The 26,240-nt window shown below is 34.3% G+C and overlaps 1 protein-coding gene across 4 annotated transcripts in view; it reads left to right on the top strand.

The window, feature by feature from the left end:
* Positions 1 to 2,110: 2,110 nt before the first annotated feature.
* LOC145159119 (uncharacterized) overlaps positions 2,111 to 26,240 on the top strand; it is a 34,090-nt gene continuing 9,960 nt past the window's right edge. Inside the window, exons 1-3 of one of the 4 annotated variants that reach the window (XR_013737498.1) lie at positions 2,111 to 2,508; positions 2,635 to 2,712; positions 2,953 to 12,247. Coding sequence is in view for 2 of the 4 variants with exons in the window: in XM_079078023.1 (XP_078934149.1) it covers positions 14,653 to 15,705 (1,053 nt within the window). In the remaining 2 variants the exon portion in view is untranslated. Of the gene's footprint in view, positions 2,509 to 2,634; positions 2,713 to 2,952; positions 12,248 to 14,265; positions 15,941 to 26,240 lie in introns of those variants that run through there. The other 3 variants (XM_079078023.1, XM_079078024.1, XR_013737499.1) reach the window with 3 other exon arrangements.

The following is a 26,240-nucleotide window of genomic DNA, read 5'->3' as shown; positions in this document are numbered from 1 at the left end:
ACCTTACTAAACCACAAGTACCATTTTTGAAATTTGTTTGAAAAAGACAATTAAATGGCTAGGGGGAGGGCTCGAACTCGTAAACTCCAACCCATTAAGTTACCAAAGCCTTAACCAGTTGACCTGCATGCTCTCTTTGTTAATTCTTTCCTCAAACTAATTTATATAATAACAAAATCGTTAAACATAAACAATAAATAAATTACAAAAAACATTTTTTACATAATTTTTTTTAAATAAAACAAAATGTATTTTTGTTGTATTATAAAAATAATACTTTTTTACAAACAATATGTATGTATTTTAATTTACGTAAAATATATTTTTTTGTTTTTAAAAAATACGTTTTCGTAAAATATATTTTTTATGTCTTTGAAATAATAATAAGAGTAAATTACACGAATGGTCCCTATGGTTTAGGGTAATTTGCGCGTTTGGTCCCTAACTTATTTTTTTAACTCGGAAGGTCCCTACTGTTTGTTTTTGTTATGCACTTGGTCCATACTGTTTGTTTTTATTACGCGCTTGGTCCATGTCTTACCTAAAAAGACTATTATTTAAATAGGAAAAAATAGTGGGTTATGTAAGATATGGTGAGGGGTAGGGTTGGAGGTGTGTTTATTTAAATAAATTAGAAAATCAAGGGAAAAATAGTCTTTTTAGGTAAGACATGGACCATGTACGTAACAAAAGCAAACAGTAGGGACCTTTCGAGTTAAAAAAATAAGTTAGGGACCAAACGTGCAAATTACCCTAAACCATAAGGACCATTCGTGTAATTTACTCTAATGATAATTAACACTACTCATGACATAAAAAAATGTATAAATTCTTATGGGTTGCTAGTTCTAAAACTGTTTTTTCGGTTATATGTATTAAAAACAATTTAACAACGATTTTATTATGTATCAAAACAATTTATATAGTTTTTTTATGTCAAAAATAATGTTAATAATTGTTATTTCAAAAATATATATAACTATGTCTTTCTATCTTCAGTTTAACCATACGATTTGGTCAAATCGGTTTTCTGAAAACCGTTTTTTATGTTTTTTTTAAATACGTATTCGGTTATATGTATTTAAAAAAACATAAAAAACCTATTCAGTTATATATCTTATTTAAAATACGTATTTTATCTTAATCACAACTTATAAATCGTATGGTTAAAATGAAGATGGAAAGACATAGTGATATATCTTTTTAAAATAACAATTATTAACACTACTTTTGACATAAAAAATACCGTATAAATTATTTAGATACATAACAAAATCGTTGTTAAGTTGGTTTTAATACATATAACCGAAAAAACGGTTTTAGAACTAGCTACCCAAAGAAATTTATACAATTTTTTATGTAAGGAGTAGTATTAATTATTATTATTTCAAAGACATAAAAAAATATATTTTACGAAAACATATTTTTTATACGAAAACGTATTTTTTAAAAACAAAAAAATATAATTTACGTAAAATAAATACATACAAATTGTTTGTAAAAAAGTATTTTTTTTATAATACAACTAAAATACATTTTGTTTTATTTAAAGAAAAATTTATGTAAAAAAATATATTTTGTAATTTATTTATTTTTTATGTTTAACGATTTTGTTATTATATAAATTAATTTTAGGAAAGAATTAACAAAGAGAACATGCAGCTCAACTGGTTAAGGCTTGAATAACTTAATAGGTTGGAAGTCATGAGTTCGATCATCTCCCGCTAGCCATTTAATTGTCTTTTTCAAACAAATTTCAAAAATGGTCCCCGTGGTTTACTAAATTTCACGAATTCAGTCTTTTTATATTTGAAAAGACGAAAATGCTCTTACAGATTCAGTCCCTAACCGTTGAATACTAACATAGTTAGTAAAAAGGGCCACCAGTGCAAGTTTTGTAAACCAGAAAGACCATTTACATAAAAAAAAAAATTAGCAAGGACTCACTTTGTAACTTTTGGCAAATCCAAAAATCAATTTTATAATTTTGTCTATTAAAATTGATAATTTAAAAACAAAATTATCAAAGGATTCAAACGGTCAATAGACCGTTGCATCTACTCTTTCTACGCTAGTTGTCGGGCATAAGACACTCTACTACACAGTATACTTCACGCAACCTCAGGCTTACGGGTGCACAGCTAAATCAACTCGGGAACACAACGTTAATGGCGACTCACTCGCTCTCCCCTTCTAGGCTTCTACCCCTGGCGCTGACGCTCAAAGATCAATGGCGACTAGCTCCAGCGATGGTGAAATGACATTGAAGCCGCAAGCTCAACTACCCAATCACCCAAATGATTCGAAGCTACTCCAATAACTGAAAATCATAAACCCTAACCTCCAATCATCCCCAAATCGTATTACTCCTCTTAATCGCACCTCCGCTCCCCCTATTCCCACCACTGATTCCAAGCAATCAACCACTCCCTCCACCGTCAATTCATGGCCGTGTGAACCCTTACGCCGTACGTAACTCCGATGTCATCAACATTCCTAGTTATTCAGGTAAGCCCACTACAACCCTCACTCTCTTTTTAATCGCTTCTAAAGTATAACTAGTTTGCTAGATATATAAATTTAGGGTTTTATAGTTGAATGATTTTTGTGGTGATTGTTATTTTGTTAATCTAGGTTTGATTACTGGAAATCTGCTTGATCAGATCATTATGCCAGATCAATTGCTTTTGCTCTTGGGTTCATCCATCACAGGTATTTGTTAATTTTCTAGGACAGACTTTGCATAATCAGATTCTGAAGTTTTTTCATCCTCTGTCTTTATTAGTGAACTTAACTGCTTACTCTTAAATCTTAATTTTGTTCTTATTTCATGTTTAAATCCTTAACAAATGCCTAGGTTAATAAGTCACCTTGGTGATGAGTAGATCAATGATATTTAAGAGCCAGATCATAATTCATCATTTGAGTATCGTAATTGATTTATTGTTTTAGCTGTTACTGAAAGCAAAAGATTTCAGAGAATGATATTAAAGTTTAGTACTATCTATGGTGAATTCTATCTCCACTTTGTGACATCTCATTGAAAAGGACCCATAAGGAACACATTCATATATAGTAAGCCTGAAGAGAACTTTGATGCTGAATCCAATCCGAGTAAAAATATCTAAGTTCTTTCTTTGATTCTTGCAAAGTTTTGTTTTTTTTTGTTGCTCGGATTGCTATAAAGGGTGTTTTTGAATGTGTTTTAATGTGATTATTATGATATAAAGAATCATAATCAGATTTTTAGTTGATTAAAGTTACAAGTAGATAGGTGGTTTTACATAAGGCAAATTGTGGAGCATAGCAACGTCTTTTGCTCTCACTGCCGATATACGCAGTATAATAACAAATTACTTACATATCTTTATTGATAATAACAATACACTTTATTTTTTTAACCTATTGTAGCAACATACTTATCAGTTTGGTAGATTTATAAGACGTTAATAGAAATATATCAGGTGTTATATTCTTGTTTTCATGGTTTGGAGTTAGGCGTGAGAATGAAAGCTCATAAGTAGTTGATTAAATAGATGATGAAGTTAGAAAAGCTCCGAGTTAATGGTCCTTTAAACATTGCAAAATGAGTTATCATGCCTTGATGCAAATTTTGAAATTTTATTACATAGGAGAATAGCAATTTTGTACATAGTAATTTACCTGCATTAGAGTTGATATTTTACATAGGTGATTTTACAAGGTTTAAAACTACGGAAAGGATTCTCTAGGCGGTTTCTCTATGGCTCATGAGGCTCATCGTAAGCCTTGAGGCGTAAGGTCGAGGCGGAATAACAAAATAATTATAAAATATTATATTTATACAAAAATACAAAATTATGTTAATATTTATATATTTAGTTATTATTTTCATGAAATCTTGAAATTATTATTATTTTCTTTTTTACATTTTTATTACGTTTGAAATAAATTAAAATAAAATTAGTGATACAGACTATATTTCTCCATCCCATTGCGTCTCCATTTCCCTATAATTTGCATTTAATATACATTAAACTCTTCCATTTCTCCATAAGTCACCGGACTCTTCCTTTTTTCTATAATTAAACTGTATTCCCTCAACAACACTTACTTTGTTGTCCCTGTTTCTCCTCTTCTTGTTCCATCAATTCATGGTCTTTCTAGTGCCCCTACCGTGTAAATAACTTATGGGTTTCAAATAATCGGAGGGGTAAGAAGTGTGATTATAAATAAGGCTAGGTATGTTTTATTTTTTATTTTTTGTTATATCAGTTTTTCTTCTTTTATTCATTTTAAAAAGAACCGCCTCAATCCGCTTCTCCCCACTTCGCCCTGCCTTGAACCGCCTCAATCCGCTTCTCCCCACTTCGCCCTGCCTTGAACCGCCTCAACCGGGTAAGGTGTACGTCTCAGATGAGGCTATAGAGGCATCGCCTATTAAGTGGTTTTCCTTTCACACAATCATGAAAATTTTTTAGTCTAACATGGTAGTGGAAGCATTTTGACTCCTCTTAGATTTGGTGGCTTTTAAATCTTAATGCATGCTTCATGGATGGAGTAATTGTACTCCACAATCTATCAAAGATAATTTGGGATACTTTGTTTCGGTCCAGAAAAGATCAACCTAATGTAATATCTTTGCGTTCGTTACATGCTATAAATGGTTTCCCATTGTTTTCGATAAATATCGGTAAATAAAGAGTGTGAAATGAGGTGGCATAAATGGTTCTAACTTAGTGATAAAGTTGTTCATGGAACACGTAAACTGAATGTGTCAAGGAATCCCATTTTATTTATCATTCGATAAATGTTCTTTTTGGAGGGATTGATATAAAATGGTTTCCTCGAGGTCTTTTCGAGTGATGGTAAACGTCACGGTGGTGGTGAGGTGAATTGTACTACGACCAGCTTCAATTTCATTTGACAAGTAAAAGGAATCTTTGTTGATGAAGTTGTCATAGTTGTCCTGAGAAGGTGATGACAGAAGGTCTTAGTGATAACGCAAAAGGAACATGTTGTTTCTAGCCCTTTTTTCCGCCGTCCCTTTTCCCAATAAATTACTAATCTCTTCAGTAATCAGAGAAACAAAGCTCAAACCAGAGAATCTACGTGTCGTTTACCATCACTCGAGAAGTCATGATGAAGTACATGACCTCGAGAAAAAATTGTTTTATAGCAATCCCTAAAAAATAGCATTTGTCTAATGATCAATAGGATTTCGTGACACACCCAGTTTCATGCTCTTTGTTTGAAAGGCCGATATTAATCCAAAACAATGGGAAGTCATTTATACAATGTATCGAAACAAAGATATCAACTTCAGCCTCGATCTTCAGTGTTAGACATACTTTTCATTCCTCTGTAAACAAAGTATCACAAATCTTCCTATTCCATTTGTAGTATTCACATTGTCACATTGCAAATCCAAATCCATAATTTAAAAAATACTTGATTTCCGATGGACTTCTTCATTTCTTGCAAAGATCGAGGCGGGAAGCTTTGAAGATCGAGGCTGGAAACTTTAAAAGATCGCCATTGGAAGATTTGGATGTTAGCCTATGGAAGGTTTGATTAATTACTGAGAAACCATATCGCTGGAAGGTTTGCTCTCACCGAGAATTTGGTCAGTGGAAGGTTTGCTCTTGTTGTGTAACCTGGTCGTCGGAAGGTTGGGTTGCCGACCATTTTGGTCGCGGGAAGGTTTGCCCTTGCCGACAAAACAAGAGCCGGAAGGTTTAGTCGTTACAAGAAACATAGTTGAAGCTTTGGACTTGTCGAGTAACCTGGTTGCTGGAAGCTTTGCTTCGCTAAGGAGTCTACTGAGAACGAATTGGATCTCGACTATCTAGGCTGGACTCTCTTATCATCGAGCAAATTTATAGTCGATGTTGATGGAAAATAGTACTCACGGTTATAACAGTTAATAATATTATAATAATATTACCATTAACAGTAGGGTCTTTTTAGGTTACACTATAGGACAAATAATAACAATAAATGAAACGATAGTTTTATTATGGTCTAGTTTGTTAACTAATTAATTAATAAGAAACTTGTGGATTTTAAGGATAATTATCAAACTTTTGGATAATTACTAAACGACCACCTATGATGGTTCTAAACCCTATAAATATAGGAGCATAAGGAACAAACTTTATTAGAGAAAACCCTAGAAATTTTGTTATCTTAACCAATCTTAAAATCCTGAAATAGCTCGAAGGTCACATGTTAGTCCTCGCGACGTGGCAATGTGACATAAGGCATATCGCTCTAAGTTTTTGTGTTGTGGTTTTTTTCTCGATATGTGTTGCTAGATCTGTTCCCGGTGAGACTACGAAAGTGGAGCTCTATGTTGCGCTCTTAACATGCTCCCTTCATCAAGATTCAAGAATGTTTCAAAGGAATTGTTTGTTTTCTATATTCTTCCTGTTTAAGTTTAGTTGCATAGACATGTCGTAATCCTATGCGACTGACATAAAGCCCTAGCCTCCATTCTACAAAACCTAACCTTCTACCTATAAATACTCTTTCTTACATCTGATGCGTAAAATAATATTGTAGTTTAAATTTCACTAAATGTAATGTTGCAAGGTTACATGGAGGAAATTGTCTTGTACAAGGATTACAATCTTAAGCATAATTTGCTAGTATGGACTGCATGAGGTCGTCCCAAAATTTGTTCTGGAGTAGCCTTTAAGAAATAGGGAAAAGATGGGGGTACTTTTGCATCATCTGATCTTCGCGTTCCCAGGTGAACTCTGGTCCTCGCTTGGCGCTCCATCGAACCTTCACAATAGGAATACGACTTTGCTTGGTTCGTTTCATTTCTCTATCCATGATTTCAACTAGTTCGTCAACGAAGTGGAGATTTTCATTCACCTCGATTTCGTCAAGCGGGACAACGAGAGTTTCGTCAGATAAGCATTTCTTTAGTTTTGACACAGGAAAGATAGGGTGTACATTGCTGAGCTCTGGTGGTAACTGCAGCTTGTAAGCCACCGGACCAATCCTGACAAGGATTTCGAATGGTCCGATGTATCTTTGATTCAACTTTCCCCGCATTCCGAAGCATATCATCCCTTTCCATGGAGAGACCTTTAGCAGTACGTGATCGCCGACTTGGAATTCTAGGGGCTTCCGTCGTCTGTCAGCGTAGCTCTTCTGTCGGTCTCGAGATGCCTGGAGTCGCTCCTTGATCTGAACGATCTTCTTGGTTGTTTCCCTGATAATTTCGGGCCCAGTGAGAGTGTTGTTTGGTACCTGCCCTTTTGCCAATTATGTGTCTCCTACCTCCACCTAACATAGAGGTGATTGGCATTTCCGTCCATAAAGGGCCTCAAAGGGACCATCCAAACATTGGAGGATAGGTAGGAGACACACTTTGCCCATCTATTTGGGGATGGTAGGCGGTGCTCATATCGAGCTACGTTCCGAACGACCTCTGTAGCGACTGCCAAAACCAGGAGGTAAACTTACTATCTCTGTGCGAGATAATAGATATTCGCACACCATGTAATCTCACAACCTCTTTTATGTAGATCCGGGTCAGCTTTTCCATATTATACGTTTCCTTAATTGGCAGGAAATGGGCGGATTTGGTCAACTGATCGACAATCACCCAGATGACATCCAATCCGTCTGTCGTCTTGGGCAATTTGGTTATAAAATCCATTGTGATTCTCTCCCATTTCCACTCAGGTATCTCCGGTTGTTGAAGGAGTCCCGAGGGCTTTTGATATTCTACCTTCACCTTGGCGCAAGTCAGTTACTTGCCCATGTAGGTAGCAATTTCAGCCTTTATATAATTTGGCCAATAATATTGTTGTTTGAGGTCTAAATACATTTTGTCGGAACCCGGATGGACGGAGTACCTTGTCTTGTGTGCTTCATTCATGACCACGTCTCTGAACCCTCCAAATGTTGGGGTCCAGATCCGGTCCATGAGATAGTAAGCTCCATCCTCTTTGATTGTAAGATTCTTGGGCAATTTGGTTATAAAATCCATTGTGATTCTCTCCCATTTCCACTCAGGTATCTCCGGTTGTTGAAGGAGTCCCGAGGGCTTTTGATATTCTACCTTCACCTTGGCGCAAGTCAGTCACTTGCCCATGTAGGTAGCAATTTCAGCCTTTATATAATTTGGCCAATAATATTGTTGTTTGAGGTCTAAATACATTTTGTCGGAACCCGGATGGACGGAGTACCTTGTCTTGTGTGCTTCATTCATGACCACGTCTCTGAACCCTCCAAATGTTGGGGTCCAGATCCGGTCCATGAGATAGTAAGCTCCATCCTCTTTGATTGTAAGATTCTTGTCCATCCTACGTAATGCTTCGTTTGCAATATTCTCCGGCTTCAAGGCTTCCAGTTGAGCCTCCTTCATTTGCGAAGACAATTGGGAACGGATGGTCATTGTTAGTGTTCTTACCCGGCGACCCGAGTATTCTTTTCTGCTTAGGGCATCGGCCACCACATTGGCCTTGCCCGGATCGTACTTGATCTCACATTCATAGTCATTCAACAGCTCAACCCATCGCTGCTGCCTCATGTTTAGTTCCTTCTAGTTCAGGATATGCTAGAGGCTTTTGTGGTCCATGAAAATGTGCACTTCGTCCCGTAGAGGTAGTGCCTCCAAATCTTTAGAGCGAAGACCACAACTTTCCCGCGCTGCATAAGAACACAACCTAACCCTTGATTCGATGCGTCGCAATATACCACGAAATCTTCCGTTCCCTCTGGAAGAGAAAACACCGGAGCACCACAGAGAGATTGTTTCACGGTTTGAAAGGCAGCTTCTTGTTTCGTATCCCAAGTAAAGGGTACACCCTTTGGGTTAGAGGGGTGAGTGGCTTGGCAATCTTGGAGAAATTCTGAATGAACCTCCGGTAATAACCGATGAGGCCTAAGAATTATATGATCTCCGTCGGGGTTTTCGGGGTTGCCCAACCCTCAATTGCTTTGATCTTGGATGGGTCCACGTGTACTCCCTCTTCACTGACCACATGCCCCAGAAAATCCACTTTGCGGATCCAGAATTCGCACTTGGAGAATTTCGCGTATAACTTTTCCGCCCTTAGAGTCTCCAAAACCCGCTGTAGATGCTGGTTGTGTTCCTCCTTGCTCCGAGAATAAACCAATATGTCATCGATAAAGACTATCACAAAGTTGTCAAGGAAAGGTCGGCAGACTCGGTTCATCAGGTCCATAAATGCCGCAGGCGCATTTGTCAGACCAAAGGGCATTACCACGAATTTATAGTGCCTGTAAAGAGTTCGGAAGGCAGTTTTGGGGACATCTTCTTCTCGGACTCGCAGTTGATGGTATCCAGACCTCAGATCTATTTTCGAGAAGTAACCGGCTCCTTGTAATTGGTCAAATAGATCATCGATCCGAGGAAGAGGGTATCGATTCTTGATGGTGAGCTTGTTGAGTTTACGGTAATCGATACACATGCGAAAGAAACCATCTTTCTTTTTGACAAACAAAACTGGAGCTCCCTAAGGAGAGAAGCTCGGTCTTATGAACCCTTTGTCTAGTAACTCGGTCAATTGGCTGGAGAGCTCTTGCATTTCTGCAGGGGCTAATCTATACGGTGATTTGGTAATTGGCGCGTGGCTTCGGGTATCAGGTCGATCCGAAATTCAACCTGTCGTTCAGGGGGTATTCCCGAGAGGTCTTCAGGAAATTCGTCTAGGAAATCGCATACCTCCGGGATGTCCTTGATGTTCTTCTCTTCCTTCTTTTTATCCACCACGTGGGCTAGAAAGGCTTGGTTCTTTTTGTGCAAGCACTTTTGTGCCTTGATACACGAGATGAGACCGAGGTTTGCACCGGGTTTATCACCGTAGATAATTAGGGTTTTGTCGTTGGGTAGATGAAGGCGAACCACCTTCTCGCAGCACATAATATCGGCATGGTGGAGGCTTAACCAATCCATATCGATGATCACATAAAAGCTCTTAATAGTAACCGACATTAAGGTGATTTGAAATGAGTAGTTATTTAGTGTTAAAGTGCACCCTAGAAATACGTCGTTGGTTGTTTTAGTTTTCCCATTAGCCATTTCTACCATGAAGGTTTCATTTAACTTTTGGGGATTTTGATTTAGTAAGTGTTTAAATTTATGACTCACGAAACTTCGTTCCGCCCCACTATCAAATAAGATGCATGCATACATGTTGAGGAGGAACGTACCGGTGACTACTGCTGGATCTTATACAACCTCCCCTTGTCCCATTGCTAGGACTCTGCTCAATCCCCCTACACCCCGATTGTTGGCCTTGGGACAATTTCATTTGTAATGGCCAGTCTCCCCGCACCCGTAACATGCTTGACTGGCCCCAGTGTTGTTGGGTTGGTTATTTTGTTGTGGTGGTGTTTTGCAATAGCGGGCGGTGTGCCCTCTCCAGTTACAGTTGCACTTATCGCATTTTGGGAGAGAGTCTGCATACAGGTGTATTTTCTGGAGTTTTGCAAACTATTACAATCAAAGATGTTACAAAGCTTTTTATACAAATATGCTTATAAACTCACCAACTTTTTAGTTGACGCTTTTCAAAACGACTTGTATTCCCAGGGACTCAGTGAGCGGGTATTTGGGCTATGGATTTTGGATATTTACTACATTTTGGAACATCATATTTATGTCACTTTTGTGTAAATTTGTGAACAAATACAATCTGTAAACAATGTATGTTGGTATCTTTAATGTATGATGTTGGTTGATATGCTTTCAATTATATTCAATTTTGATGATACAATACAATGAAGTCATCTGCCCCCAGACGTTTCCGTCGTCCTGGTTCGGGGGTGTGACAGATTGGTATCAGAACATTGTTTATAGTGAACTAGTATATCTAATCATACAAGATATACAACTAACTATAAATACAATGAGACTAAAACACTCTGACTAAAAGTATACTTTAAAAATATTAATATAAATATTTTACCAAGGTGTACATACATACATGCATATTAGAAAACAATAGGAAGAGTTGGACATCGTGACTAAACTTAGACAGTTATGTAATCATATCTAGGGTAAATATAGCCTGATCAACTATATTTATTCGAGATATGACCAACATGTGTCTAGGAGTGGTCAAGGTGGACAACAAATCTAAAACTCATCAACTGTAAATCAAAAGGGTCTAAGAACAAAACAAAAAGACATAAAATACTATAGGGGTTTTTAAACATTCTATCTACTTTCTCGTACTTATATATTCTCGTGCAAACACTATGACTGGCTTCCACCACCCTGGGGACCCATACTTCCCCAATCAGGGGAACGGGGGTTGGATTGAGGAGGATCCCGAGGAGGATCCGGAAGAAATAGAGGAGGAGTTTGAGGAGCAGCTTGACGAGGATATCGACGAGGACGAGGAGGGAGATGAGGATGACTCGGACACAGAGTTCGAAGTCATCAACCCACCCTACACGGCGAGGGTGCCGGTGCACCGAATGGGCTACAATGACCCTACGCCCCCTTGGTCACTTGATATTGAGAGGTTGAGCCGACACCAGGGACAACGCCCACCATTCGGCATGGAGCGATGTTTCTACAACCTCAAGCATGGAGCCCGTCGGATCGAGCTTTTCCTATTATGGTCCGTCGGACTAGGGACATTGGCGATCAGGCACAGGTGACCGCTAACCAGATGATCGAGATGAGAGCCGCAGTGGAGCGTGCATACAGGCGTACTCAGGACCTCGTGAAGGAATATCAGGAGCGGCAGGTTGCACTGGAGGCAAGTATCGGTAGAATAATTTATTAGTTGTCAGTAGTATTAGAATGTGATGTAACATAAAGTGTTAGTCCCTCCATAGTCTAGGGGGCTAAACTGTAAAATAGTTTGTCGAATTGCAATCATACGATTGCAATTGTGTAATGTAACCGGCACTCTTGAGCCTATAGATAGGGCCTTTGCCCATATGAAATAAACAAGATGTTTTGAGTGTTTAAGACTTGAGTTGAATCTCAAAGTTCTTCCTCTGTTGAAATAGTTTGTCTATTTCTGAATGGCAGAGCCCTCTGTTGAAATAGTTTGTTCTATTTCTGAATAGCAGAGCCCTATCCAACCCATACATATAATTAATCTAAACAATCCATCATCAAGATCATCCCAACGCATCATTCAGGTATAATCCTATCCAAATTCTTCTTAATTCCGTCATGTCGTTAATTTTGGTATCAGAGCTAAGTATCGTTCTTATTATGATTATGAATGTAAAATCTTTCGTTCTTATGAATATCTGTTCATCATGCATCATCATAAATATTATTATAAATATTTATCGGTATGAGTTATCATCATAAATTCAATATTAAAAACAATTATTACTATCTACCTACAATTTAAACATATTTCGTCAAAAAGTTTTTAAAACAATTATTAATATGTACCTGCAATTTAGAAATATATTTTGTAAAAAAAGTTTTTATTTCCCCGTATTAAAACTTTGGCATCATAACCACCATTATCAATAACCAACCCCACCATCCTGTTAAAATCTATGATTGTTAGTTGTAACTTTGAAAGAAAAGCTAAATTGTCATTTTGTTTTAAAAAGTTTTAATCATGAGTTTTTAAGTCTAAATATTAGTAAACAAGAATTAAACTTTTTTCGTAAAACACTGAAACAATCTAAAAAATTTCTTTTAGATTTAAAAATAAATTCTAACATATCAATAGTTAATTGTATATCTAATATTGAAGTAATACATATAACAAATAATAGTATAAATTTGAAACAAGAACAAATAAAAAATCTTGAAGATAAAATAACAAAACTAATCTGTTAAATATGTCTCAAGTAATAGAATATTCACCAATCATTATTAATAACGAAGAAAATGAATCTGGATACACTTTTGATGCTTTAATTAATAATAATAATATTAATAAAGATGCTACAATAAAATCAAATTTTACGCTATCAGAAAAACATAATTTTAGAAATAACTTGTTAAAAAATTTCTTTTCTAGAAAAAATATTATATATTATGGAAAAATTATATGAGAAGAACCAATATATATATATATATATATATATATATATATATATATATATATATATATATATCAACTCAAGGAAATATTATTGTACCCATAATAAATAAACAACAAATTAGAAATATATTGTGTAACATTAAAGAAGTAGATAGAATAAAAATCGCTTATATATATAAACTATTCAAGTAATTTTAAAAGGTACTTTTAGTGATTTAGATACTCCATTAGAATAAGAAATTAGAGATGATCGTATAATTAATAATAAAGAAAGTATTATTGCAAAAAGAAAAGGTAATTTAATTGAAGGAAAAATAAAATTTAATATTAATATTCAACTAGGATTAAGTTTTATAGATAAAAATCTAAGTAAATAGTATTACCATACGATATAAATTATTAAGACAAAATTTTATTTTAAAACGTAATCATCAGTTTACTATTACATATCAAATAAATTATGCATTAAGAAATTCTCATCATAGTATTACATTTAAAACAAAAGATAGGATTTATATAGATACATTATTTACTCATTTATTATCACTTGAATCACCAAATATGACTAATAATAGAATATTTAATTAAACTAATTTTCAACCAATAATAACTACTCTATTAATAAAAAGAAACTAAAGATTTATGTTGTGATACCCTTTCTAATAAAGTTAATCAATATGGTTGTAAAGACAGTAAAAAACAACAATATAAAAGAAAACTTGGAAAAAACAAACTTATAAACCTAAATATAAACAATATTATAAACAAGGTGAAAGAAAATATTTTCGAGATAGAAAACAATATAAACAAAAATATCAATTTAAAACAAATTATTGCCCATTGAATAAAAAAGATTGTAAATGTTGGATATGTCAAGAGGACGGACATAAATCTTATGAATGTCCAAAAAAGACTGAAAGAGAAAAAGAAACAAGTTTATTAAAAATTGCATATGATCTAGGATATGAACCTATAGAAGATTCAAATATAGATTCAGATATAAATATTTATGCATATACAACTGATTCTGATTCAGATGCAGATAGATAATCCTATGGAGAAAGCATTATTGGGATTAGAACGTGAGGGAAACCTCATATCTAACCCATCCGAAGTATACATTACCAAAGCATACAATGATATAAAAATACCACCAAAAGCATACAAAAATAAAGTATATAGTGATATAAAATATATCACCAAAGCATACATTTATATGAAAATTCTCATATCATCATTTGAAATATTAAAAACAAACAAATATCAGCAATCATTCAGGTACCCAAGAGACGCAAATATTCAATCAGCAGATATATTGAAATGGAAGCAATCATGAAGCAAATCAAACACCAGTTCAAACAAAAAGAGGAGCAAGAAGCATCATTAATCAGACAACTTGAAGTAGTCAGACGTGAAAAAGAACAACTACAACAAACATTACAAATTTTATCATCACATTCAGTACCTAAAGAAGAAGCAGCTAGCAGTTCAACAACGAAGCAACCAAAAGAAGAGATTCAAGAAATATCATCCGATGATAGTCAACCACAAATAGTACTCAAAACAGAAAAACAACCTATAACGCCAAACCAGGAAGAATATCCACCACTTCAAGCCGATCATAAAAACATAAAGAAATGGTATGTGATTTTCAATGGAGAAAACAAAGGAATCTACGACGATTGGGGAATTGCCAATTCATATATTCTTGGAAAAAAACGTAATTCACAAAAGTTACAAAACAAAAAATGAAGCAGAAGCTGCATACAACGAAGCATACAAAGCAGTCATAAAAGATAATGTCGAATGTTCAAAAACAGTTCTCCTTACACCACAAAAACCCATATCCAACTTTACCACACAAAAACATATATCCATCCCAAAATCTCTTAACCAACTAAACGCAAAAATTGCCCTTGAAACCATTCCATCAACTAAAGAAAAAGAAGCTATGAAAAAACCATCTGCTCAAAAATTTGCCAGATTATGGGACAGCCTCATTACATACACCGAAGTCCATTCTTTAATGGGCTTTTACCCAGTAGCCAGACGACCAGGCCCAAAAACAGTATTCCTAGCAGATCTCACTGACCCCATGACTTTATGGGACTATTTCAGCCTTGGATTCATAAACACTATCTATCTTGATGGAACAAATTTACATTGCATCAACGAATTCCCATCAGCTGTTCAAACAGTAATCAGAAGCTACAAAACACGATTTGCAAAACAAGAAAAAGGGTTATTTATCAAGATGCATTCAAGTTACCCAATTTTTGATGAAGATTCTCAATTACTTGTTCCAAGCATTACTTTCGCAAATATGGGAATAAGCAACGGCTCAAAACCAACCAAAGATGACCTACCCCATGAAATACCTACACAAGACCATTTGACTTTTGCACTTGCCGGTGTCTATTTAGCATCATCTCGCGTAGGCAATGGTAGAGATCAAAAGTCAAGAATCAGAGTAAATTATGCCAGTAAAACTTTCGTTATCTATTCTCTAACAGACAGTGAAATAACCCCGGAAGCATTAAAAGAAATTGAAACTTTCGAACAGCCGTTCGAAAAATTTTCACATCATTTAGCTGAATTACCCGCTGATTTAAAAAAACAGCTTTGTAAACATATCATGCATGCACCACGACATAATTGCAGCCATTGTAAAGACAATACGGAAGAAACACCGTTCATGGAAGACTAACGACAGCAATGACCGAAACACACATCTTTCAAAAATATCTGTCCTTTCGATGGCGGGAGGAATGACGAAAACAATGACGTAAAAAGCTATTATTATTGAAGACATTATTGAAGACACGCGTCCTTTCATTGTGGAAGGAATTGTAATTATTTGTCATTTGTCTTTTATAATTATTATTGTCAATATGATATAAAGTAGTTTCTAGGATATGAAATAAAGTGTATAACCCTCAATAGTCTAGGGGGCTATATTGTAAATATGTATGTCGTATTGCAATCAAACGATTGCAACTCAATTATGTAACCGGCTCTCTTGAGCCTATAAATAGGGCCTTTGCCCATATGAAATAAACAAGTTAAGTTTGAGTGTTTAAGACTTGAGTTGATCTCAAAGTTCTTCCTCTGTTGAAATAGTCGTTCTATTTCTGAATAGCAGAGCACTATCCAACAGAGGAAGAACTTTGAGATCAACTCAAGTCTTAAACACTCTCATCGTGACCTATTTCTGAAATAGTCTTTCTCTGTTGAAATAGTCGTTCTATTTCTGAATAGTCTTCCTCTGTTGAAATAGCCGTTCTATTTCTGAATAGCAGAGCCCTATCCAACAGAGGAAGAACTTTGAGATCAACTCAAGTCATAAACACTCAAACTTAACTTGTTTATTTGATATGGGCAAAGGCCCTATTTATAGGCTCAAGAGAGCCGGTTACATAATTGAGTTGCAATCGTTTGATTGCAATACGACATACATATTTACAATATAGCCCCCTAAACTATTGAGGGTTATACACTTTATTTCATATCATAGACACTACTTTATATCATATTGACAATAATAATTATAAAAGACAAATGACAAATAATTACAATTTCTTCCACAATGAAAGGACGCGTGTCTTCAATAATGTGTTCAGTAATAATAGCTTTTTACGTCATTGCTTTCGTCATTCCTCCCGCCATTGAAAGGACATATATTTTTGAATGATGTGTGCTTCGGTCATTGCTGTCGTTAGTCTTCCATGAACGGTGTTTCTTCCGTATTGTCTTTACAATGGCTGCAATTATGTCGTGGTGCATGCATTATATGTTTACAAAGCTGTTTTTTTAAATCAGTAATTCAGCTAAGTGATGTGAAAATTTTTCCAATGGCTGTTCGAAAGTTTCAATTGCTTTTAATGCTTTCGGGGTTATTTCACTGTCTGTTAGAGAATAGACAATGAAGGTTTTACTAGCATAATTTACTCTGATTCTTGACTTTTGATCTCTACCATTGCCTACACGAGATGATGCTAAATAGACACCGGCAAGTGCGAAAATCAAATGGTCTTGTGTAGGTATTTAAAGGGGTAGGTCATCTTTTGTTGGTTTTGAGTCGTTGCTTATTCCCATATTTGCGAAAGTAATGCTTGGAACAAGTAATTGAGAATCTTCATCAACAATTGGGTAACTTGAATGCATCTTGATAAATAACCTTCTTTCTTGTTTTGCAAATCGTGTTTTGTAGCTTCTGATTACTGTTTGAACAGCTGATGGGAATTCGTTGATGCAATGTAAATTTGTTCCATCAAGATAGATAGTGTCTATGAATCCAAGGCTGAAATAGTCCCATAAAGTCATGGGGTCAGTGAGATCTGCTAGGAATATTGCTTTTGGGCCTGGTCGCCTGGCTACTGGGTAAAAGCCCATTAAAGAATGGACTTCGGTGTATGTAATGAGGCTGTCCCATAATCTGGCAAATTTTTGAGCAGATGGTTTTTTCATAGCTTCTTTTTCTTTAGTTATGGAATGGCTTCAAGGGCAATTTTTGTGTTTAGTTGGTTAAGAGATTTTGGGATGGATACAAGTTTTTGTGGGGTAAAGCTGGATATGGGTTTTTGTGGTGTAAGGAGAAATGTTTTTGAACATTCGACATTATCTTTTATGACTGCTTTGTATGCTTCGTTGTATGCGGCTTCTGCTTCATTTTTTGTTTTGTAACTTTTGTGAATTACGTTTTTTCCAAGAATATATGAATTGGCAATTCCCCAATCATCGTAGATTCCTTTGTTTTCTCCATTGAAAATCACATACCATTTCTTTATGTTTTTATGATCGGCTTGAAGTGGTGGATATTCTTCCTGGTTTGGCGTTATATGTTGTTTTTCTGTTTTGAGTATTATTTGTGGCTGACTATCATCGGATGATATTTATTGAATCTCTTCTTTTGGTTGCTTCGTTGTTGAACTGCTAGCTGCTTCTTCTTTAGGTACTGAATGAGATGATAAAATTTGTAATGTTTGTTGTAGTTGTTCTTTTTCACGTCTGACTACTTCAAGTTGTCTGATTAATGATGCTTCTTGCTCCTCTTTTTGTTTGAACTGGTGTTTGATTTGCTTCATGATTGCTTCCATTTCAATATATCTGCTGATTGAATATTTGCATCTCTTGGGTACCTGAATGATTGCTGATATTTGTTTGTTTTTAATATTTCAAATGATGATATGAGAATTTTCATATCAATGTATGCTTTGGTGATATATTTTATATCAATGTATACTTTATTTTTGTATGTTTTTGGTGGTATTTTCATATCATTGTATGCTTTGGTAATATATACTTCGGATGGGTTAGATATGAGGTTTCCCTCACGTTCTAATCCCAATAATGCTTTCTCCATAGGATTATATATCTACATCTGAATCAGAATCAGTTGTATATGCATAAATATCTATATCTGAATCTATATTTCAATTTTCTATAGGTTCATATCCTAGATCATATGCAATTTTTAATAAACTTGTTTCTTTTTCTCTTTCAGTCTTTTTTGGACATTCATAAGATTTATGTCCGTTCTCTTGACATATCCAACATTTACAATCTTTTTTATTCGATGGGCAATAATTTGTTTTAGATTGATATTTTTGTTTATATTGTTTTCTATTTCGAAAATATTTTCTTTCACCTTGTTTATAATATTTTTTATATTTAGGTTTATAAGTTTGTTTTTTCCAAGTTTTTCTTTTTATATTGTTGTTTTTTATTGTCTTTACAACCATATTGATTAACTTTATTAGAAAGGGTATCACAACATAAATCAATTTTTGCATCTTGTGTTGTTTTTTGTTCTAAACATTTTTTCTGCATCCATGCTTTTAATATACTTATTCGTGCTCCTAAAGTATCTGCAATTTTATTTTGTTGTAATGCTACTTGGAAATCTTTTATTAAACTTTGACTTACTAATGATGGTAATTTTTTGTAAAACATGTCTAATGCTATCTTTTTTCTAGTGAAATCTAGATTATAATAATGTTCAGAATATTCACATATAAATGGGTCTAAATAACACATGTTACAAATTCGTTGGTTAGTTAAATGCCATAATGATTCTAATAAGCTTCCCGAGATGTTTTATCATCAATTTGTTTTCCTATGAATTCTTGAATAAGCCGATTTAATACATTTTTAAATGTTTCCATAGCGTCAGTGGTAGCTATCATCATTGTTTCTGTTTCATGGAGAGATGAAAGGAAACGGTATACATTACCTTGTGTTTTATGTATAATATAATTAAGAAATTTTTTTTGATGTAGATTTCTTAACCCTTCAGTTAAGTGAATTTGAATTCCCATTTTATTACTCAATTCTTGAATTTTTGATTCGGGATTTTGTTCACAATCAATAAAAAGAATATCTGAATTTGTTGGAAAAGTAAATAATTTGGGTATGTACTGTGGAGATATTTTTTCCCATTTGTTTTGTTTATTTTTAACCATTCCTTGTCTATATAAAAAATTTTCCTCTAATGAAGGTGGTCCATAAATATATTGATTTTGATAATCATCTTCAACATACGATTGTTTTCGTTTTAATCCAAAATTATTTTGTGATTCTTTATATGGATTTGAATAAGGGTTTTCATCATCGGATGAAAAATCATATATTACTTCTGCATCGTTATTATCCGAATTATTTTCTATTTCTGTATTATTTTCTTGAATTTCGGATGGAATTTCTAGTGCTGCAAATAATTTAGTTAGTGTTTCTACTTTTTCTTGTAAAGTTTCCATATTAATAAGTTTTGTTGGTACTAATTTTTTGAAAACAAATCTTTTAGTTTCTTTTTATTAATGGAGTAGTTATTATTGGTTGAAAATTGGTTTCATTAAATATTCTGTTATTAGTCATATTTGGCGATTCAAGTGACAATAAAGGGGTAAATAATTTATCTATATAAATTCTATCTTCTGTTTTAAATGTAATACTATGATGAGAATTTGTTAATGCATAATTTATTTGATATGTAATAGTAAACGGATGATTAGCTTTTAACATAAAATTTTGTCTTAATAATTTATATCGTACAGTAATACTATTACTTACATTTTTATCTTTAAGACTTAAACCTAGTTGAATATTAATATTAAATTTTATTTTTCCTTCAATTAAATTACCTTTTCCTTTTGTAATAATACTTTCTTGATTATTAATTATACGATCATCTCTGATTTCTAATTCTATTGGTGTATCTAAATCGCTAAAAGTACTTTTTAAAATTACTTGAATAGTTGATATATAAATATAAACAATTTTTATTCTATCTACTTCTTTAATATTAGATAATCTATTTCTAATTTGTTGTTTATTTATTATGGGTATAATAATATTTCCTTGAGTTGATTCTATAGGTATTGGTTCTTCTCCTATAATTTTTCCATAATATATAATATTTTTTCTAGAAAAGAAATTTTTTAATGAGTTATTTCTAAAATTATGTTTTTCTGATAGTGTAAAATTTGAATTTTTTATAACATCTTTATTAATGTTATTTTTGTTAATTAAAGCATCAAAAGTGTATCCAGATTCATTTTCTTCGTTATTAATAATGATTGGTGAATTTTCTATTTCTTGAGACATATTTAACAGATTAGTTTTGTTATTTTATATTCTAGATTTTATATTTTTTCTTGTTTCCAATTTATACTATTATTTATTATATGTATTGCTTCAATATTAGATATACAATTAATTATTGATATATTAGAATCTATTTTTAAATTTAAAAGAAATTTTTTAGATTGTTTCAATGTTTTACGAAAAAACTTTAATTCTTGTTTAATAATATTTAAACTTGAAAAACTCATGATTATAATTTTTAAAATGATAATTTAGCTTTTCTTTCAATGGTACGACTAAAAATCATAGATTTTAATAGGATGGTGGGGTTTGTTATTTATGATATTTATAATGGTGGTTATGATGTCAAAGTTTTCATACTGAGAATTAAAAACTTTTTTACGAAATATGTTTCTAAATTGCAGGTACATAGTAATAATTGTTTTAAACATTGAATTTATGATGATAACTCATAACGATAAATATTTATAATAATATTTATGATGATGCATGATGAACATATATTTATATGAACGAAAGATTTATCATTCATAATCATAATAAGAACGATACTTAGCTCTGATACCAAAATTAACGACATGACAGAATTAATAAAAATATTAGGATAGGATTATACCTGAATGATGCGTCGGGATGGATTGACGATGGATTGTTTAAATTATATGAATGATTATATGAATAATCTTGGGTATGTTTGGATAAGGCTCTGCTATTCAGAAATAGAACGACTTCTTCAACAGAGGAAGAACTTTGAGATCAACTTAAGTCTTAAACACTCAAACTTAACTTGTTTATTTCATATGTGCAAATGCCCTATTTATAGGCTCAAGAGAGCCGGTTACATAATTGAGTTGCATTCGTTTGATTGCAATACGACATACATATTTACAATATAACCCCCTAGACTATTGAGAGTTATACACTTTATTTTATATCCTAGGCACTACTTTATATCATATTGACAATAATAATTATAAAAGATAAATAACAAATAATTACAATAAGGGGGATGAGAACAAGAAGAAATGGGGAAAGAAGAGAAAGGGAAAACAGACTCGAGAGTCGGGAAAGAAGCAACAGATCGTAGCGGTTCACGCTGCTACCACTTCTGCTACATCAACAACAACTGCACCAACACCTGTAAAGCCATATGCAGGCTCTCTCCCAAAATGCGATAAGTGCAATTTCCACCATATGGCACATGCCGAGACTTGCAATGCACCAACTGTAATCGAAGAGGGCACACCGCCCGGTATTGCAGAACACCACCACAGCAGAACAACCAACCCAACAACGTCAGGGCTAGTCAAGCATGTTACGGGTGCGAGGAGACTGGCCATTACAAACGAAACTATCACAAGGCCAACAATCGAGGTGCAGGGGGATCGAGCAAAGTCCTAACAATGGGACAAGGGGAGGCTGTGCAAGATCCAACGATAGTCACCGATACGTTCCTTCTCAATATCTATGCATGCATCTTATTTGATAGTGGGTCAGAACGAAGTTTCGTGAGTCCTAAATTTACACAAAAGTGACATAAATATGATGTTCCGAAATGTAGTAAATATCTAAAATCCATAGCCTGAATACCCGCTCACCGAGTCCCTGAGAATACAAGTCATTATGAAAAGCGTCAACTAAAAAGTTGGTGAGTTCATAAGCATATTTGTATAAAAGGCTTTGTAACATCTTCGACTGTAATAGTTTACAAAACTCCAGAAAATACAATATTTTCTGTGAAAACTGGTTTGTAAGTCTCGTTTCAAAACTATGAATAATTGCATGTGTGTTCATTATTTTCTTTTGTTCGTAATTGAAAAGAGTGTGTGTTCCCAGAAAATCCCATATTTTCTGTTTTATGAAAAATTGTAGTCTTAAAACCCTAAGACCGGGTTGGTGATAGTAATGTACAAAAATGATGCGTAGTTTTATATTTTATAAAACCAATGAAGTGTATAATTTCGTAAATCCAAAATAACTTTGTTAATCCCTATGTGAGTCGTTACAACCATGCTTAATATGACTGATATGCCTGTCATGATGTTCTTCAGGAGTCGGTTTCGGTAAGATATTTGTCACCCTACACTGGGCCCGTCTAGCTATAGCGAATAGCTCAGGTGTGGGGGTGTCAACCCCGTATAGATTTATACACAATTACCTCGCTCTCCCTACAGGAGACTCTGGTTATAACTACAGGACTTACGGTGTACGCTAGGTAGGTACGGTGAAGGAAAGTCTCACAAGTGCCTTAACAGATTAACGCGAAATTCGACTCCCATTATTGAATAATGAAAATAACATTACTAGTGTAAATTCATGACTGAAGTTTTATGACACGCGTTTAACACCTTTATGACATACAGCTTACACTTGTACTTTTAAAAGCTTTATGATGGACAGATTATGACACACACATTTTTCTGTCGTAATTTTTCTGTTTTGTATACCGTTTTAGTTAGATTACTTATAAGACTTCTTATAAATAATCATTATTGGACATGTCTATTTGTAATATATGTTGCGTAAATAACATAATCCTTTAGTGTTTTTAAACCATTAAAATGATGACAACATATTGCGACTATTTTACTACTAAAAATAGTTTTTAATAAAATACTCAAGTTTTGTACTTTGTTTAATACACCAAAATTTAGTTTAGGAGTTTTGTAGCACAAAATATACTATTTTGTTATGACTCTTAGCATGTCACGATTTTTACAAGATACACATAAAACCTTGAAATCTGTTACATCAAAATATTTGTGTAAGTATAAGTGTGAAAAGATATATGTCCCAAAAGTTAACATATTTAAGTATAAACCCATATTCTTGTAATTTTTTTTAATATAAACCCATATCCACAAGGTTTCATACAATATACATGTTAACCAACACGTTTCTCATGACTTTTATGAAGACGCATAAGATAAACGTCATGTTCATGCAAAAACCCAGAGGTTAAACACATAACACATTGGTCCATACAATTATCCAATGGTTAAACGAGATTTGACTTGTATCCCCCCCAAAGAGTATGAAAAACACGAAAAATAGTGGGGTATGAAGCTCACCTTGAAGATTTCGAGTGGTAGAAGAAGAAGGAAATTTCAAGCCTAGCTTGTCTTGGAGAGGTCACTCGAAAATGGTGTTTTAAAGGCTTAACACACAAAAAAATGAGTGTGTAAATGGAATGTTCGTAGAAAAACATGTAATAAAACACTTCGAGTTTAACATGAACTTACCAAGAAGCCTAAAATCGATTTTTGATGATGATGAACTCGAGATTTTTGGAGAGAAGGAGGATGTTCTTGAGAGCTAAGTGAGGAAGTTGAAGTTGTGAAGTGTGTGTGTGTGTGATCGGCCACACATAAGGAAGATAGAGGGAAATGAGAGTTGACCTTCTTTAAGTTGATGAGATTTGCATGGTTTCATGGAGGTTAAAAGGCTTAGATGCATGCTAGATAAAAATGAGATGACAATGCTTATTATCCATTCCTTTTTGCTTTTCTCTCTCTTTTTTTTTAATTTTTTTTTGCTTAAGCCAACCGACCCATTTGGGTTCTCGACCCAAAGGGTCGCCCAAAAGAGTGGGTTTCGATTTTGGGTTGGCCCAATAAAAATTTTCGGCCCAATAGGAGTTTCCGGTCCATTTAGGGCCTAAGAAAAAGGTTTTCGGCCCAAAGAGGCCCAAAGGAAAAACTCTCGGCCCAATAAGGCCTAAAGAAAAGGCTTTCGGCCCAATAAGGCCCAATGAAGGGTTTTTGGCCCATTGTAAAGCCCAATAGAAGTTTTCGGCCCATTAGGGCCCAATAGAAGTTTTCGGCCCATTAGGGCCCAAAGAGAGGTTTTCGGCCCAATAAGACCAAGTGAAGAAGTTATCGGCCCAATAGGGCCCAATGAAGAAGTCTTGGTCCAATAAGGGTTTTGGTCTGAGAATTCTTGGGCTAAGGCCCAAAATTGATTAGACATAGCTATTGAATCGAGTTTTGGATTGCATGAGGGTGTTTCGACTTGAATCACAATGTATGAACGTACGAACTTAAATAGCATTGTAATTTGAATTTCACTAAATGTAATGTTGCAAGGTTACATTGAGGAAATTGTCTTGTACAAGGATCACAATCTTAACCCTAATTTGCTAGTTGTCACAAAATCTCGGGTCTACAAAAGGTAGGTATCCTCTTACAAGGAGTGCGCATCCAAAATGGACCACCTGGATGACGGTATACTTGAAAGCTCGGCTCGGGTATAGGATCATGCAGGTTGCGGACGGCAAAGCTTGGGTCGCAAACCTCAGAATCAGCATTAGATTCCTCATTCATTAGGTCCTCATCAATGTCTTGACCCTCCTCTGGGTCCTCCTCATCGGCTAGTGCGTCAGCCTCGACCTGCTCCTCGGGCTCCTCCTCGATTCATCCACCATTCCCATTATTGGGAAAGCATGGGTCTCCAGGTAGGTGAAATCCGGCCATGTCGACTGTGCAAGGATAGAGGTATAAGAGTCATATAAGGAGTCTAGGTGTTTTAAACTTTATGTTTGGTTCTAGAGTTTCTTTGTATGGGGTGTTGGTATGTTTTAGGCTTGTTGTTCACTGCAACTATTCCCAACAACATGTTAGTCATATCTCGGACAAATATAGTTTACCAGGCTCTACTTATCCATGATCAGATTACATAACTACCTAGGCCTATCCGTAGTGTTCAACTATTACTTTTGTATTTTTCTTGTTATGACTCCGTTCTAGTATGTAGGTATGTACTTATACTTTATAAAAATATATCATCATATTTTAAAAGTATACTTGTACAAAATGTTTTAGTCAGAGAGTTTTAGTCCCATTGTATTTATAGTTGTATATCTTACATGGTTTGATATACTTAGTTCACTATAAATAATGCTCTGATACCAATCAGTCACACCCCGAAACCTGGATGGCGGAAACGTCTGGGGATGGATGACTTCATGATGACAAAAATGAATAGTATGACGTTGTAACGTCCCATCCTCAAAAGCCTTGTGACTACCTGTTTAATAGTTTGCTGAGAATACAAGTAGTTTTGAAAAGTGTCAATAATTAAGTTGGTGAGTTCATACGAGTTTTGTATGTGACAAATCTGTAACTCTTTCCTTGTAAAATGATAGTGTTTGTTCCCAGAAAATCCAATCTTTTCTTAAAAATGAGTTGTAGTCTTAAAAACCCTAAGACTAAAAATGTATAAGTATTTCTATGCTTAAAATAGTATTACGTAGTTTTATTCTTATACAAAACCTTTTGAACGCATGTTACCCCGTAAACTAAATGTATTGTTGATTCTCCATGTGAGTTATTACAATTATCATAAACATAATTGAGAATGTTACATTGTTTCCAAGTATTGTATGTTTCAAAACCAATTACATTTTGATGACAAAAATGAATAGTACGACGTCGTAACGTCCCATCCTCAAAAGCCTTGTGAATACCTGTTTAACGGTTTCCTGATAATACAAGTAGTTTTGAAAAGTGTCAACAATTAAGTTGGTGAGTTCATAAGACTTTTGTATGTGAAAAATCTGTAACTCTTTCCTTGTAAAATGATAGTGTTTGTTCCTAGAAAATCCAATATTTTCTTAAAAATGAGTTGTAGTCTTAAAAACCC

Source organism: Lactuca virosa, chromosome 2, assembly GCF_052849685.1.
Source record: "Lactuca virosa cultivar CGN04683 chromosome 2, Lactuca_virosa_CGN04683_v6, whole genome shotgun sequence".
Classification (NCBI taxonomy): Eukaryota; Viridiplantae; Streptophyta; class Magnoliopsida; order Asterales; family Asteraceae; genus Lactuca; species Lactuca virosa.
Note: the sequence above shows the minus strand (reverse complement) of the source record. Positions and strands in the feature narration are given on the sequence as shown.